This window comes from Galeopterus variegatus, unplaced genomic scaffold (genome assembly GCF_000696425.1).
Source record: "Galeopterus variegatus unplaced genomic scaffold, G_variegatus-3.0.2 Scaffold103, whole genome shotgun sequence".
In the NCBI taxonomy this organism is placed as follows: domain Eukaryota; kingdom Metazoa; phylum Chordata; class Mammalia; order Dermoptera; family Cynocephalidae; genus Galeopterus; species Galeopterus variegatus.
In genome coordinates this window covers 225990-239529 of record NW_007726214.1, presented here as the reverse complement: position 1 = coordinate 239529, position 13540 = coordinate 225990, and the positions used below count along the sequence as shown (strand labels likewise).

The window sequence follows — 13540 nt, the reverse complement described above, 5'->3', positions numbered from 1 at the left end:
GGTGCTGATAACACCAAGGCCCCGGGTTCGGATCCCATATAGGGATGGCCGGTTTGCTCACTGGCTGAGCGTGGTGCTGACAACACCAAGCCAAGGGTTGAGATCCCCTTACCGGTCATCTTTAAAAAAAAAATAAAATAAAAATAAATAAATAAATAAATAAAAATAAAGCTGAAATTTTGGCCTCGTTAATATCTAGGTAGCCAAATATAAATATGAATATTCTCTGTAGGACATTACCTTGTCCAGTTTCAGCTGTTGCCAAAGTGATGGTGATAACAGCAGCAAGAATAATGACAAGGGCTAGCTAGTTAGCTCAGCCGATTAGAGCACAGTGTTGCAACACCAAGGTCAAGGGTTTGCATCCCCGTACCAGCCAGCCACCAAAAAAAGTATGACAAGAGCCAGCATTTCTTAGGTGTTCATTGTGTGCCAGGGCTGTCTTGAGCATGTTACAAACACTTTGATTAATCCTCACAACCATACTCCATCCTCGTTTTATAGATAAAAAACTGAAGTACAGAGAGGTTAAGGACCTTGCCCAAGTTCACACAGCTAGTAAGTAATACAGTCTCCTGCAAAACACTTAATGGTATAGGACATTTACTGCCCTGGGTCAACAACTTGTCGACTATAACATAAATGCTCTTAGCACCCAGCGCCCCCTTTCTCTACACTAGTCAGATTTTGTTCCATATTATCAATACTTAAATCAAAAACAAAAACATGTTATCTATACTTAAACCAGCAATCTTGGTTTGAGTAATTCCAGACAGTATATATAAGCACTTGTTCTATCATCCAGAGATTTCCATCTTGACAGTAGATTATAGTACTTGACTGATAAAGCCTGTATCATTATAATGAGTCAACACTAAGATTCATTTGAAGAGTTGTGGTCATCTGTCTAAACTCCTGTAAAAACAAACTTGTATCCCAGCAGTAAATGATTTTGTTAGGTTTTTTTTTTTGGTGGCTGCCCAGCCCTGAGATCTTAACCCTTGATGTTACAAGGCAGTTAGAAGGCAGTGCTCTAACCAAATGAGCTAGCCAGCCAGCCCCAAATAAACGACTTAGTAGAGTATTTGTTGGTTTTTTTGGCAGTAAGGGGATCTGAGCCCGTGACCTTGGTATTGTAAGGCTGCACTCTAACTTAGCTAACCAGCCAGCCTTGTAGTGTATTTGGATTATAGGACCCACACTCTTGGATGTAAATGCCAATTTATCTTAGAAATCGGAGTCAGAGAGGCTGGCCTGTGGCTCACTAGGGAGAGTGTGGTGCTGATAACACCAAGGCCACGGGTTCGGATCCTATATAGAGATGGCTGGTTAGCTCGCTTGGGAGAGCGTGGTGCTGACAACACCAAGTCAAGGGTTAAGATCCCCTTACTGGTCATCTTTAAAAAAAAAAAAAAAAGAAAGAAATCGGAGTCAGAAATTAATATAAGCCCACTTTTCTGAAAAAATAATTGGGGGGGGCAGGTAGTCAGTATCCAAGTCAAGGGTTAAGATCCCCTTACTGGTCATCTTTAAAAAAAAAAAAGAAAGAAAGAAATCGGAGTCAGAAATTAATATAAGCCCACTTTTCTGAAAAAATAATTGGGGGGGCAGGTAGTCAGTACAGGGGTCAAACCCTGGACCTTGGTGTTATTTGCACCACGCTCTAACCAACTGAGCTAACTGGCCAGCCCCTCTGAATCCCCCATTACTTTCTTTAGCCAAAAGACAGGAGGCCTGGTACATGCATAGGAAGAAGACAATGATGTTGAACTGCAAGGGTCCAACCAGGAGAAACTGATATGTAGGGATGGGGATGTGAAGTGGCCCTGGTGGGTCAGGAGCAGAACCAAGTCACACAACCCTGACCTCTATTGGAGCCCCATAAACTCACTTTGGGGGTCAGGCACGTGTATCTTCTTTGGAAATTTACTAACTTGGAAGTTAAAAGCAGTCTTCCTGGTTTTCATGTTAGCAGTCTTTTTTTTTGTCATTGGGGTGAGGGGGATAGCTGGTTGGTACAGGGATCAAACCCCAGACCTTGGTGTAATCAGTACCACGCTCTAACCAGCTGAGCTAACTGGTCAACCCTCATGCTGGCAGCCTTTATATAGGCAGCAGGTCTTTTCTAGCCTTCCTGGTGTACTTGTCTTTGGAACCACCCACCAAGCTCTGGAGGAGTGAGGGTCTAAGCTAATGGCAGGGCCAGGAAAGACATGTGGAAGGAACAGAGAAATACTCAAGCTGACCCCACAGAGACTGATCTGTCCTGATTCATTATCTTCCATGAGGATAGACAAAGAATTTTTGCCCCAAGATAATTTATACTTCTCTTTTCCCCTGACTCCCACCTCGCCTCCACTTCCTGCAATAATCCTCCATGCCATTTAATCCCTACTCTCAGTGAGTATCTTACTGTCTAACTATTCTTTGCCACCCCCCTGCCTTCCCATCCCCACCAAATCTGTTTCTTCCTCTACCAGGAAACGAAACCCAATTACGGAATCCTGATGCGCATCCTTATCTCTCGAAGTGAAACTGATCTTCTAAGCATCAGAGCTGAGTTCAAGAAGAAATTTGGGAAGTCCCTCTACTCTTCTCTCCAGGTGAAACTTGACTAGTTCTTAACTTGGAGCTGCACAGCTTCACTTCTCACCTCCACCCACAGTCCTTGCACACAGCTGAGCATATTCTTGCCCTGTAGAACTCATGAGTCTTAACTCATGAGTTAATTCAGTGCAGGACTCCAAGCAGCAAGAGGAAACTTCTGCCCCAGATGAGAGTTATGGACCAGCACAAGGGAGGGGACAGAGTGCTTGGGCCATGGTGGCGGTGGGTCTTTCTAACACCTGACTCCCTTGTCTGCAGGATGCAGTGAAAGGGGATTGCCGATCAGCCCTACTGGCCCTGTGCAGGGCTGAAGACATTTGAGACATCCCTGCTCCCCACCCCCACATGACATTCAAGGATCTGAGAGTCCCATGTTTCGCCAAGCCTGCAAGAGACCAACTGGGCCTCCAAATAGGACAACCCCTCACTGAGCACCACATGCTCCAGCTTCTTGTTGAGGCTGGAACTCTAAGTTTCTTTTAAATCCCTTAATTTCCCTCATCTCAGAATGATGCCTGTGCCTGGGTCCTGTAGTTCCGTCTTGGGTGTGGAGTAATGAGATCTCTAATAGTTTCTGCCCCACTCATCCTTCCCATACCCTGGCCAGAATATCTCACTAATACTTGAATTCTTTTGGCAAACTTCACTGTCATTTGTGTTCCTGATTGAAATTTGGGTGGAGCATGACAGGACCTGGCTGGAGGCCTTGGAGTTGGAGGTGACTTTGATGTGTACTTGGCTATTTAACAGGAATCCTGTTTTTGCTCTGGTGCTGCCATTATCAACAACCCCCCCCCACCACCACCACCCCGTGTCTTCCCTCACCCTCATTATTCTCTCTTGCCCAGAAAATTTCAGGCAAAATAATTGAAAAACAGGCACCAGAACAAGGTAAAAAATGGTCAGAGGTTGCAAAAGACCATCTGTATGAACGGAGAAGCAAGCAAAGAGTCAAGCTGCCCTGCCCAGCCTGGGAAATCTCGGGCTAGCAGGGAACACAACCCCAGACTCATCTATCCAAACGGATTTGGAAACCCACCTCTCATTAGAGTACTATTTCCCATGAAAGACCTATCAAATACAGAAACAAAGAAAAAAGGCAGGCTTTGGTTCCCCCTGCTGTCTCTATTAGAAATGACAAACAACCTCCTTAAGTCTCTTTACCCCGCTCCCCCTTTTTGCATTCCTCAATTGGGTCAAATACTTAACCCCACTGCTGCAGGGTAAGGCAAACAACAGATCTCAGGAAAGAAGTTTTATTTCCAAACCTCTAGGCAGGCATTACAAATAATGGAGATAGAAACCCAAATAAAACCCTGAAACAAAGGGAGTAGGCCTGCTGGGTAGCCAGGAGCACCCAGGAAGTCAGGGGTGGGAAGTAGGAGAGATACATTCCAGATTGGGATCTCACCCTGGAGCCTGAGTCTGTATATTCATGTGACTATTCTGGGAAAGGAAGTTGGGAACCACATTTCTTCACCCCATCTATCCCAATGTTGCCCTGGATGGGAGGAAGAGAAGGCAGCAGCACGTGAGGGCAAGGGAGTTACCGAGTCTGACCCTGGCGTTTCCTGCCTGCCTCAATCCCCAACAGTCCATAAATAAGTTATCCTGCATATCTCAGGTGTTGAGGTGGGAGAGCAAGCAAATTAGCCGTAGCCTCTGAAAGAAGGAGTAGGTCAGCCCGGCACTGGGGCAGAGCTATAGCAGAACACAGTCAGACTCATGCTTCGGCCTCTGCCGGCGCTCCCCGGCTGCGCGTCCGGATGCGGCTCCTCTGCCCTGTATTGAATTTAACGATTGGTCATCCAACAACGTTGGAAAAGCAACAAGGACAGAGATTCTAGAAGGAAGTGGGGGGGTCATGATCAGGAGGGGCACTGGGGAGAGAAAGATAGAGAGGGACTCTAGGGAAGAGGAACAGGCAGGAGAACGGCCCCAAGAGAAGTTTTGGGACAAGTGCAGGTTCCAGACCAGGCAAAGCATGGGCTGGCACAATGGGAATGTGGCAACAGGCCAGAGGAGCACAGCAAGCTCACCTGTGGTGATGGGGCCCATGTTTGCACAGGCTGGACTGCTTGATGCTGTTGATACTCCTCTTGCTGAAGTTGCTGGGCCAGCTCCAAGTCGCTAAGACCCAATGTGCCTTGTGGCTGCTGTTGCTGCTGCAGAGACAGGGCAATCAGGTAGTCCTGGAGAGAACAAGAACTGTGAGGGAGGCTAAGGCTGGGGGCATGGATACTCAGGCTAGGTTTCCAAATCAGTTTTTCTTCATCCTTCACATTCTCCAGCTCCTTCTCTCTCCAGAACAAAACACACAGCCTGGTATATTATCTGATGCCAGAGAATATACACCAAGTGAGGAGATGGTCCAAAGGTAACAGAGAATAAAGGGGCATGGATGTCACACGTCATGGCCTCTAGATGATAAAATGCATGCAGTTCACTTATGGCTCTCTCTCTGCATCTTTCCCAGAGGCCCCACATACCTGGTCTACCTGTAGTTGCTTTTCTGGGGAACCGCTCCCACTTTCTGCTCCAGGACCCTTGCCCAGGGAATGACTTAGGTGAAAGTCAGAGTCACAGAAGCAGCTGTCTCCATCCACATTGTGCAAGCTCTCCCAAACCACTTGCTCCTCCTGTAGAAAGCCCTGGTCAGTGACCAGTAGGTACAAGTGATTCTGAAAAGAAAAAGACAGAGCTAATTGGTAGGATAAGTGATACGGAAGCAGTTTACCACCAGAAATCATCTCAGAGGCACAGGTGGAGAAGATTTGGATTAACTGGTGTGCTAGCTGGAACGTGTCAGTGTAAGCATACAGGGCATTTATAAATATGCGTGACTGTGGGGAGAGGGAAGGAATGTCTGAGTGTGTGTCCAGCTGCGTGTGAGTATGGCAGTCATTTTGGTCAAGCATGGAGTCCTCAGGGCTGGGGTGCCACACAAGATCCTGCTTTCTCCCCCCCTTTCCCATGGTTCTTTGGGCTTGCCTAATGGCTATGAGGATAAATTGTTTGAGAACCAGAGACCTCTCCCTCTTCCACTCAATTCCTGAACTCCAGCAATTTCTGACTTTGGAAGACTGGAAAGTTGTTCAAAGATTCCACTGCCACCTATGGCCATGCCGCTGATCTCGGAAGCTAAGCAGGGTCAGGCCTGGTTTGTACTTGGGGGGGAGACCCCCTGGGAATGCTGGGTGCTATAGGCTTAATTAAAAAAAAAAAAAAAAAACAATCCCACTGCCCCTTCCTGGGAGAGGAGTATACTTTCCTGTCCCACTGATGGTAGGCTTATCCCCTATGGCTTGCTCTGACCAGTGAGATGAGAGCAGAAATGAGTCATTCCAGGCAGAAGCACTCAGAGTGAGTGCATAGTTGTCCCTCTCTCTCTTTTCCTTCATAGATTTCAGATGAAGGCTCTTTTGTCAGCCTAAGTCCCAGAGTGTAGATTGTGTGGGACAGAACTGTAGCCAATCCACTGTGGCCATGCAGCATGAGCGAGAAATAAACCTTTGTTGTGGTAAACCACAGGGATTTTAGGAGTCATTCATTACCACGACTTAATCTACCTTATCCTGCCTGAAACACTGACCCAGAAGAAAAAGGCACGAGGAAATGACAGCATTCCAACCCACCACCTCTGAACCCTCCTCACCTTGTGCTTAGTCATGGTGCTGAAGTGGTTGTTTCGGAAAAAGACACTAAGTTCACCCGCCTTGGCAGTTGCTGTTAACTCACACAGTCCATGGTAGGTCAGCTGTGCTGCAGTGGCCTCCAGGAACTGCTCTGCAATCAGGCCTGCCAGAAAGGCACAAGATGGGGGGAATTTGGCTTAAATCTGAAGTCCACAATAAGAAGGATCATCCATAGAGCCCCTGTCAAAAGCCCCAGGGATAAGTCCCACCTTCTGAAATCCCTTCCTTGAGGCCTGACTGTATTCATTCACTCAACAAGTACAGAGGAGCTGACCTTGTGCCAGGCACTGCACTAGGCACAGGGGATACTCATGAACTTAACAAATTCCCCAAACTCCCTATTGTGGAGCTTATATTCTAGTGGGACGTGGCAGGAGACAACAGACAATAAATAATAAACCTAAGTAGCCATCATTCCCTCTACATAAGATCCATGAGAAGGGAAGAATATCACCTTCTGTCACGAGGTTGGTGTCACTGGAGTGTTTGCAGGTGATGATCTTCTCTACCAACTGGTTGTAGCTCAGTTTCCCAACTGCACTCACAGCCTCAGGACTCTGCATGGGTAGCAGGGTGGGGTGTCACAAACAGAAAAAATTGAGCTTTTTTTTTTTTTTTTTTTTTTTTTGTCTTTTGTCTTTTTCCATGTCCGGCAACGGATCGCAACCCTCAGTGTTGCCCCCGTACCGGACCGGGGACCGGCAATGGGATTGCAACCCTCAGTGTTGCTCCCACGCCTCGCTCAGCCAGTGAGCGGGAGATCACTGTGGGAGATGTATGTGGGATCCGAACCCTCGGGCGGGAGCGCCGCCGCGCTTCCCAAGCGGCGCACTATCCAGTGCGCCACCAGGCCGGCCCCCCCAAAAATTGAGCGTTTTTTAAGAAAGGAAATTAACCAAGCCTACAAGGACTGCAACCCTATGACAAAAGTTTCCTAAATTTTTGATGTCTAAAGAACTGATCCTATTTGCATATGGTTTGCTTGTATTAGAATGTTACCCCCCCTGGGCCGGCCCGTGGCTCACTCGGGAGAGTGCGGTGCTGATAACACCAAGGCCCCGGGTTCGGATCCCATATAGGGATGGCCGGTTTGCTCACTGGCTGAGCGTGGTGCTGACAACACCAAGTCAAGGGTTAAGATCCCCTTACCGGTCATCTTTAAAAAAAAAAAAAAAAAAGAATGTTACCCCCCCCAAAAAGATTAAAATTCAAGGAAGTCTTCACTGGGTCCAGTCTCTAAACCTATTCCCCTCCCAAACCAATCTAACCCCCATCTCCCTAACATAAAAAAAAAAAAAAAAAAGAATGTTACCCCCCCAAAAAAGATTAAAATTCAAGGAAGTCTTCACTGGGTCCAGTCTCTAAACCTATTCCCCTCCCAAACCAATCTAACCCCCATCTCCCTAATCCCCACCCCACAAAATTTTGCCTCTCTCATCGAATCAGCTTAAACTGAATATGAGTCTCATTGGGGCCTTCCCACCCTCACCTGTGGATCAACAAGCCAGCCATGGTACAGAGGTATGCCTAGTAAGTCAAAGACACTGCACTCAGGTGTATACTCAAAATCAGAGACGCCTGTGAATCGCACATTGACATCCAGACCTGTGGCCAGTTTAGGCAGCACTGTCATTGCATCATCCACATTCTGGGGTAGAAAATAAAATGATGGGGGAAAAAAAAAAAAAGAAAATGATGGATATTCTAGCCTCCTCTCCCACCACTCCTCTCCCACCTCCAGAAATAAAAAATTAATCTTGTTGCTTTTCTTCCTTGATTCTCTTATGAGCCATTTCATTCCTCCCTTGACTCAACCCTTCTTTATCTTATACAAATGAACATATTTTCTCAGACAAAAATATACTCTTCTCCTCCTCCTGTAGAGAGAAATCATGGTTCAAGGAACCCTCTTAAGAAGCAGCAAAAGGGCTTCTCTTCATAGCTCTGGGTATCCCCTTACGAACCTGCAAACCCCTATGTGCAGACCTTTATCTCACCTGCTGAAAATTAAGCTGAAGTCCCTCTGACTTCTCCTGAGGCTTGATGGACAGGAGGCAGTTTCCTACAAGATAGGATCCCTTATCAGCTTACCCCACAATTGTCCCCAAAGCTCTGCTTCGTCTTCTTCTGAAGAATGGGGTATTATCACAGGACTACAGATTTTCAGAGCTCAAAAGGACTTTAGAGCCTAAGCCAGACCCTTCATTTCTCAGAGGAAGAAACAGGCTCATAAAGGTGAAAGGGCCCCCCAAGGTCACATACAAAAGCTGAGGGCAGAACTAGTGTTACAATCCAGGACTCCTGACACCTTGAACTTTGCTATTCATTCTCCGGCCTTGCAAAGAAGCCCCATTGGACCCTTTCCCTCCCTGCCACATCAGAGCCCCAAATAGAGATCCTTCAATAATTTGGATCTGGCTGAGTAGATAGCTCTAGAACCCATTGGGTAATTCCCTTTCAAGGCCCAGTCACTCACCAAGATGGGCCATGAGCTCATCTGATGTGATCACTTCCTTCTGGGGGGGCAGCTTCACCTGGAGGCAGAGGGAGTGATCATGTGTGTGCTTTCCCTCACAGAACACTGAAGGAGAACCCCGTAGAAGGGGGGGTGTCCAGTGGTAGGATGGGGTGGAAAATAAAGCCTTGCAACTGGAGCAAGGAATGAACATGAAATACTGCAAGGCATTCCCATTTCTAGAGAGCAGGAGATACAGGAGTAGAACAGATCGTTTTTGGTTTTTTTCTTGCTTTCTTTTTAGGAACATCCTATCTCATTTGTTCAAGTTGAAGAAATGGGGAGAATAATCTGGAAAGTTTTGACTGTTTTGAGAAAATCAGGATGATCAAGGAGGTAGGTCAGGGAAGAGTACTTCCCAACATTTTCTGAGCCCCCATATGAACTCTCTCTTACCTTCCACTGAAGAAAGAGGATGTTCATGATGGCGAGGAGAGGGCAAGGGCCGTTAGAGCTCTGGGTGATGATGGGTGTCCGTTCTCCCTTCCAGGGGATCCACTTCACGCAGTAGAAATCTAGCTCAGGCTGCCGGGTCTTGGGGGACTGGGGAAGCTCCTGGGGCATGAAGCATGTCCCCATTGTCTCCACTTCAGGCGACATCCTGTGGGCTGGCCCTGGTTGACTTGAGCTAGCTTCAGGTGGAGGGGACTCGAGGTTATCCCCATCCTGGGCAGGCAGCAAAGGTTGGTCTACTGGCTCCTGTTCTCCAGTTGCCCCATCAGCATCTTTGGCATTTTTGTCCTGAGGGTGCTCATCCGGTCCCAACAGGACCTCATGGTTTTCAGGGGTGACTGCTTCTGCAGTCATGGCCTTACCAGGGGCTGGATGCTCAGGCTGATGGTGCTCCATGGTTGGAAGGTAGTCAACCGAGGGGCACTGGAGGCATTTATTGATCTCAGAGACTTTCCTAAACCAGGCTTGGCATGCAAAAGAGGGACCTGTCCAATAAGAAGAAAATCATTGGGCTGGAAAGCAAATGGACCCAGAAAAGTCTTGGAAAAGGAATGCAGTGTGGAAGTGTGGCTAGTGTCTGTGTAGTCACTCCTGGCTATGGGTAGTAGGTGTCTTTCTCAGCTTGTATAAACAGATGGGCCCCGGGCTGAGCTCCTTCCACCTCTAACTTGCTGTGAATAGATGGGACTAAGGAGGGCTTGGGGCTTCCGAGCTTGGGAGGGATGAGTGGAGTGGAATTGAAGACATTGGGTAGAGTCAGCTTCCCTGAAACAGATGAGAAGGAATGAAGAAAAGACAGAGAAAGGGAGAGTGCAAAGGAGAAAGACAGAAGGGAAAGAGATGGAAAAAGAAATGTTAAAACTCTACTGATGACTGGCCAGCCACCAAAAACAAAAACAAAAAAACAACTATACTAATAGTTATTAATACAGTGATCTTTCACTCACCCTGTAACTGGCGTCACATCAATAATCCCCACCACAGCTGGGACAGGGGTAATTTCTCTGCCCTACACCAAACCCTGCCCCTTTACAGAACATTCTGAGCACATACAGGCTGCTTATATCCTTAGGGATACCTTCTCTGTGCCTCACCCAAGGCTGAAAAGATTAACAGTCAGTCACATAGTGCTTGGGGTGAAGAGTGGAGATGCAGAGAGTCAGTATCATGTCCCTAAAGGTGACACACTGGTGAGAAAGGGGAAGTCTTTCTACTCAAAGGAGTCTACTGAACCTTACGCAACCCTAAACTATAGCAAAAAGGTCTTGGGAAAGACTTCCTGTAGTCTGGAGAGTGGAAATGTATGTCACGGGGACTTGAATCAGAGACTGGTTCTAGAGGCATACTATAGCAAAAAGGTCTTGGGAAAGACTTCCTGTAGTCTGGAGAGTGGAAATGTATGTCACAGGGACTTGAATCAGAGACTGGTTCTGATAAGTAACTTCGGATTAGAGGCACGAAAAGCACTCCCCACGAATTCTTCCTGTAAGCTTCTTTTGGCAGCTGGAATTGAAATAGCAACTTCTCCTCAGTTCGCCTTCGTTCCCAAAACTACCCTAACCCACAGATATTCTCTTGCCCACAATTTATGTGGAATAGGAAAATGCTGGTTATTGATTTACATTAAAAAAAAAAAAATACTCCCTCTACATTCACCTACCTGTGAGTGTGTTCTTTATGTCTATTCCCACCTAGGTCATTTTAGATGTGAACACTGGACCTGTTTAGCCTGCTCTCTACCAGCTCTAAGCATCGAGTCAAACATTGATAGACATTTAATTAACACTGTGGATAGTAAATCACAAAAAGCCACAAACACTGCCCTCTAGAGAAATCTTCCTTCAATCTCCTTGTTCTTCTTCCCCTGAATAGTTAGGTGAGAAACCAGGAGAAATTAAACTAGGTAGAACTCTTGTCTTCTCTCTAGCTTCCTCCTAACCTGAGACTATGATTCCTTCTTATAAATCTGTAGGAATTTGGGGCTAGGGGAAGGCCTGGGAGATGAGGTCGAGGTACATTGAAGTTACTGAAATAAAGTAAGCCTAGTCACCTAAATTGATCATCTTCCTGATTCAAATATAATTTATGCTAGCTGCATCTCATTTACTTTTCCCCCCCCTATATAAAGATGACCGGTGAGGGGATCTTAACCCTTGACTTGGTGTTGTCAGTACCACACTCTCCCAAGTGAGCCACTGGCTGGCCCTCATTTACATGTTGTTAATTTAGAATCAGAGTAGCAAAAATTCCCTTCAGGCCTTATACTTTTTTCCACCTCTTTCTCCTTTCTTCCTCTTCTCCCAAGTGACACTTATGGTGAGCCTTGAAACAGATGCCAGAGCCTGGGAAAGTTAAAAAAGCAGGGCTCGTTTCTAATCTTTTTTGTCCAGTGCCAGAAATGATCAATAATTAAGTGGGGGCTGGTCAGCTAGCTGGCTTGGGGGATGAGCCAAAAGAAACCAGGAACTGGACACCTGAGCGAGTGGCGTCTCAGAGAAATTGTGCAGAACTACGTGGGCTAAGTCTTAAGAGGCAGGGGCAGGAAATGTCACGGAAGGTTTCTACCCTACAAGATATATTCCTGGTGGGGAGGGCATGGAGTATTTCAGAGTAGGAAAGGACGAGGGGGAGGATACTCAAACAAATCAGGATTTCATTCTTTTCCGCCTCTTGTCTCAGCTCAAGTCCTACACTTTCTCTCCAGCTGGAATTATCCTATGATGGTGGGTGAGGGAGTTAAAATAGCCCTGGCCCCTCCTAGTTAGTAGCAGTTGGAAGAAGCATATAAAATAGGCATGTAGCTTGAAGAAGACACTCCTCCTCTCCCAGGAACCTTCCTTTCCCCAGAAGTCCCTTACCGTCCCATTCCAATCTCCTTCTCGATCTGACCCAAATCTTCATGCAACCAATGATTTAGATTTCCCCCTCAGAATAAGTCAAACAGCACCACAGTGCCCTGTCTACCTGCTCACAGGGAGAGGGGGAGGGTTTCATTACAAGGAGGAAATGAAAGAACCAAGCATCCCGTTTACACATTCCTCCTGCCTTAGCACCTCTAAGCAATTCAGACTTGTAGAGACCAAAGAGGGGAGGACAGTCAAGTGTCAACTCCCGAGAGCCGGAGAGGAAAAGAGAGAATGAAGATGGTTAAAACAAAGTTTTTACCTTAAAGAAGTGGGTGATGTTCCAGGACTGAGAAGGAGGGCTCAGCTCTGGCCATTCAACAGGGGACGTGGGTACAATGAGGGGCACCACCAGGGCCAGCTGCTTTCCGGCTGCCAGCGCCAGCCAGTGCTTACACAGGTTTACACAGGTTTACAAGCGGCGGTCCTGGCTGTGTCGTGGCCACTTCCGGACTCACGCCCAGGACTGGGGGCACTGGAGGGGGGTGAGGGCAGGCAGAGGCGCAGCCCAGGTGCTCCAGGGTCGCTCAGAGCGTCTTCAGGATTCCTGAGTCGCTGAGTCTGGGGCGTGTGCTCCAGGCCCTGACTACAAACTGGTTTTCAAAGGAAGTTTGTGGTTTTTCTTCTTTCTTCTTTCTCTCTCTCTTTCTCCCATCGGGACAAAGAAAAATTAGTCGAGGACAAGCTCTCTGGAGGAGGAGGGGCCTGCCCAACACTGGAGGATTTCCATCGGGGCTTTCTGACCCGGTCAGCAGCTGGGTGATCAGCAGAGAGCAAGAAACAAGGAGAGAGAAACAACAGACCCTTTCTCTTCCCGCTGCCTGCCGCTGGAAGGGACGGAGCGCTTGTGCCTCTCTGGTGAGAACAGGGAAGAGCAAGTGCCCTTGCTGAGTGGGCAGGAGCAGGGCTGGACAGCAGCAGCTTGTTGGAGCTGGGCTTTCTCCCCAGGTATGGCAGTCTTTTGCTCTGGATCCACAGAAGCAGGGCCAGAGAGCATATCTGCATATCTACTCATTTAATGTAAAAAATACTACTAATAAAATAAAATCCTGTTCCTTCCTCTCTGGAGCCCTGAGAAGGCTCTTTTCCAAGTTCTCGCTGTTATTTTTTTAGTCTAGAAATGAAACTGGCTGGTCTCTGCCCCTGGAAGTGCATAAAAGTTGTGGATAAAGCCCCAGGCCCTGGGAAGAGCACAGCAGGGAGAGAACTAGCCGAGCCGGCAGGAGCTGCAACACTCCTGTGCTCTCGGTTTTGTTTCAACCATAGGTCTCAGCTTCTCATCAGTCATCTCCTCTCAATTTCCAGCTTGGGAAGAAGGAAAAGTGGGTGTGAGGTTGATGGTAGGAAATAAAGGATTAATAGATAAA

At 47.3% G+C, this 13540-nt stretch overlaps 2 protein-coding genes across 5 annotated transcripts in view; one reads left to right on the top strand and one right to left on the bottom strand.

Moving 5' to 3' along the window:
- The window catches only part of ANXA9 (annexin A9), a 10307-nt gene extending 7110 nt beyond the window's left edge, over positions 1–3197 (top strand). Inside the window, exons 11-12 of the mRNA XM_008584477.1 lie at positions 2481–2603; positions 2866–3197. Coding sequence (XP_008582699.1) covers positions 2481–2603; positions 2866–2928 — 186 coding nt within the window. The 3' untranslated portion in view covers positions 2929–3197. The remainder of the gene's footprint in view (positions 1–2480; positions 2604–2865) is intronic.
- Positions 3198–3847: 650 nt separating this feature from the next.
- FAM63A (family with sequence similarity 63, member A) lies at positions 3848–13359 on the bottom strand. 4 transcript variants are annotated; one of them, XM_008584454.1, is made up of 10 exons: positions 12436–13359; positions 9214–10035; positions 8779–8836; positions 8300–8364; positions 7792–7950; positions 6757–6859; positions 6263–6405; positions 5097–5288; positions 4647–4799; positions 3848–4389 (listed from the first exon to the last, which is right to left on the bottom strand). In XM_008584454.1, exons 2-10 carry the CDS (start codon positions 9664–9666, stop codon positions 4309–4311), a joined length of 1407 nt encoding a protein of 468 aa, XP_008582676.1. In that variant the 5' UTR covers positions 9667–10035; positions 12436–13359; the 3' UTR covers positions 3848–4308. The 4 variants fall into 4 exon arrangements, with proteins under 4 accessions (XP_008582676.1, XP_008582683.1, XP_008582678.1 ...); XM_008584461.1 differs by having other exon boundaries at positions 4647–4772; positions 12436–13021; XM_008584456.1 differs by having other exon boundaries at positions 9214–9755; positions 12436–13021.
- Positions 13360–13540: the final 181 nt, after the last annotated feature.

Bases quoted from the DNA above. Each gene is read 5' to 3' on its own strand.
- FAM63A (XM_008584454.1), bottom strand. From the start codon at position 9,666: ATGGAGCACCATCAGCCTGAGCATCCAGCCCCTGGTAAGGCCATGACT. The intron at 6,406-6,756 runs GTGATATTCTTC...CCTTTCTGGCAG, and splicing joins CACCAACCTCGTGACAGAAG to GCCTGATTGCAGAGCAGTTC. The intron at 5,289-6,262 runs GTGAGGAGGGTT...TTTTCTTTTCAG, and splicing joins GCACCATGACTAAGCACAAG to AATCACTTGTACCTACTGGT.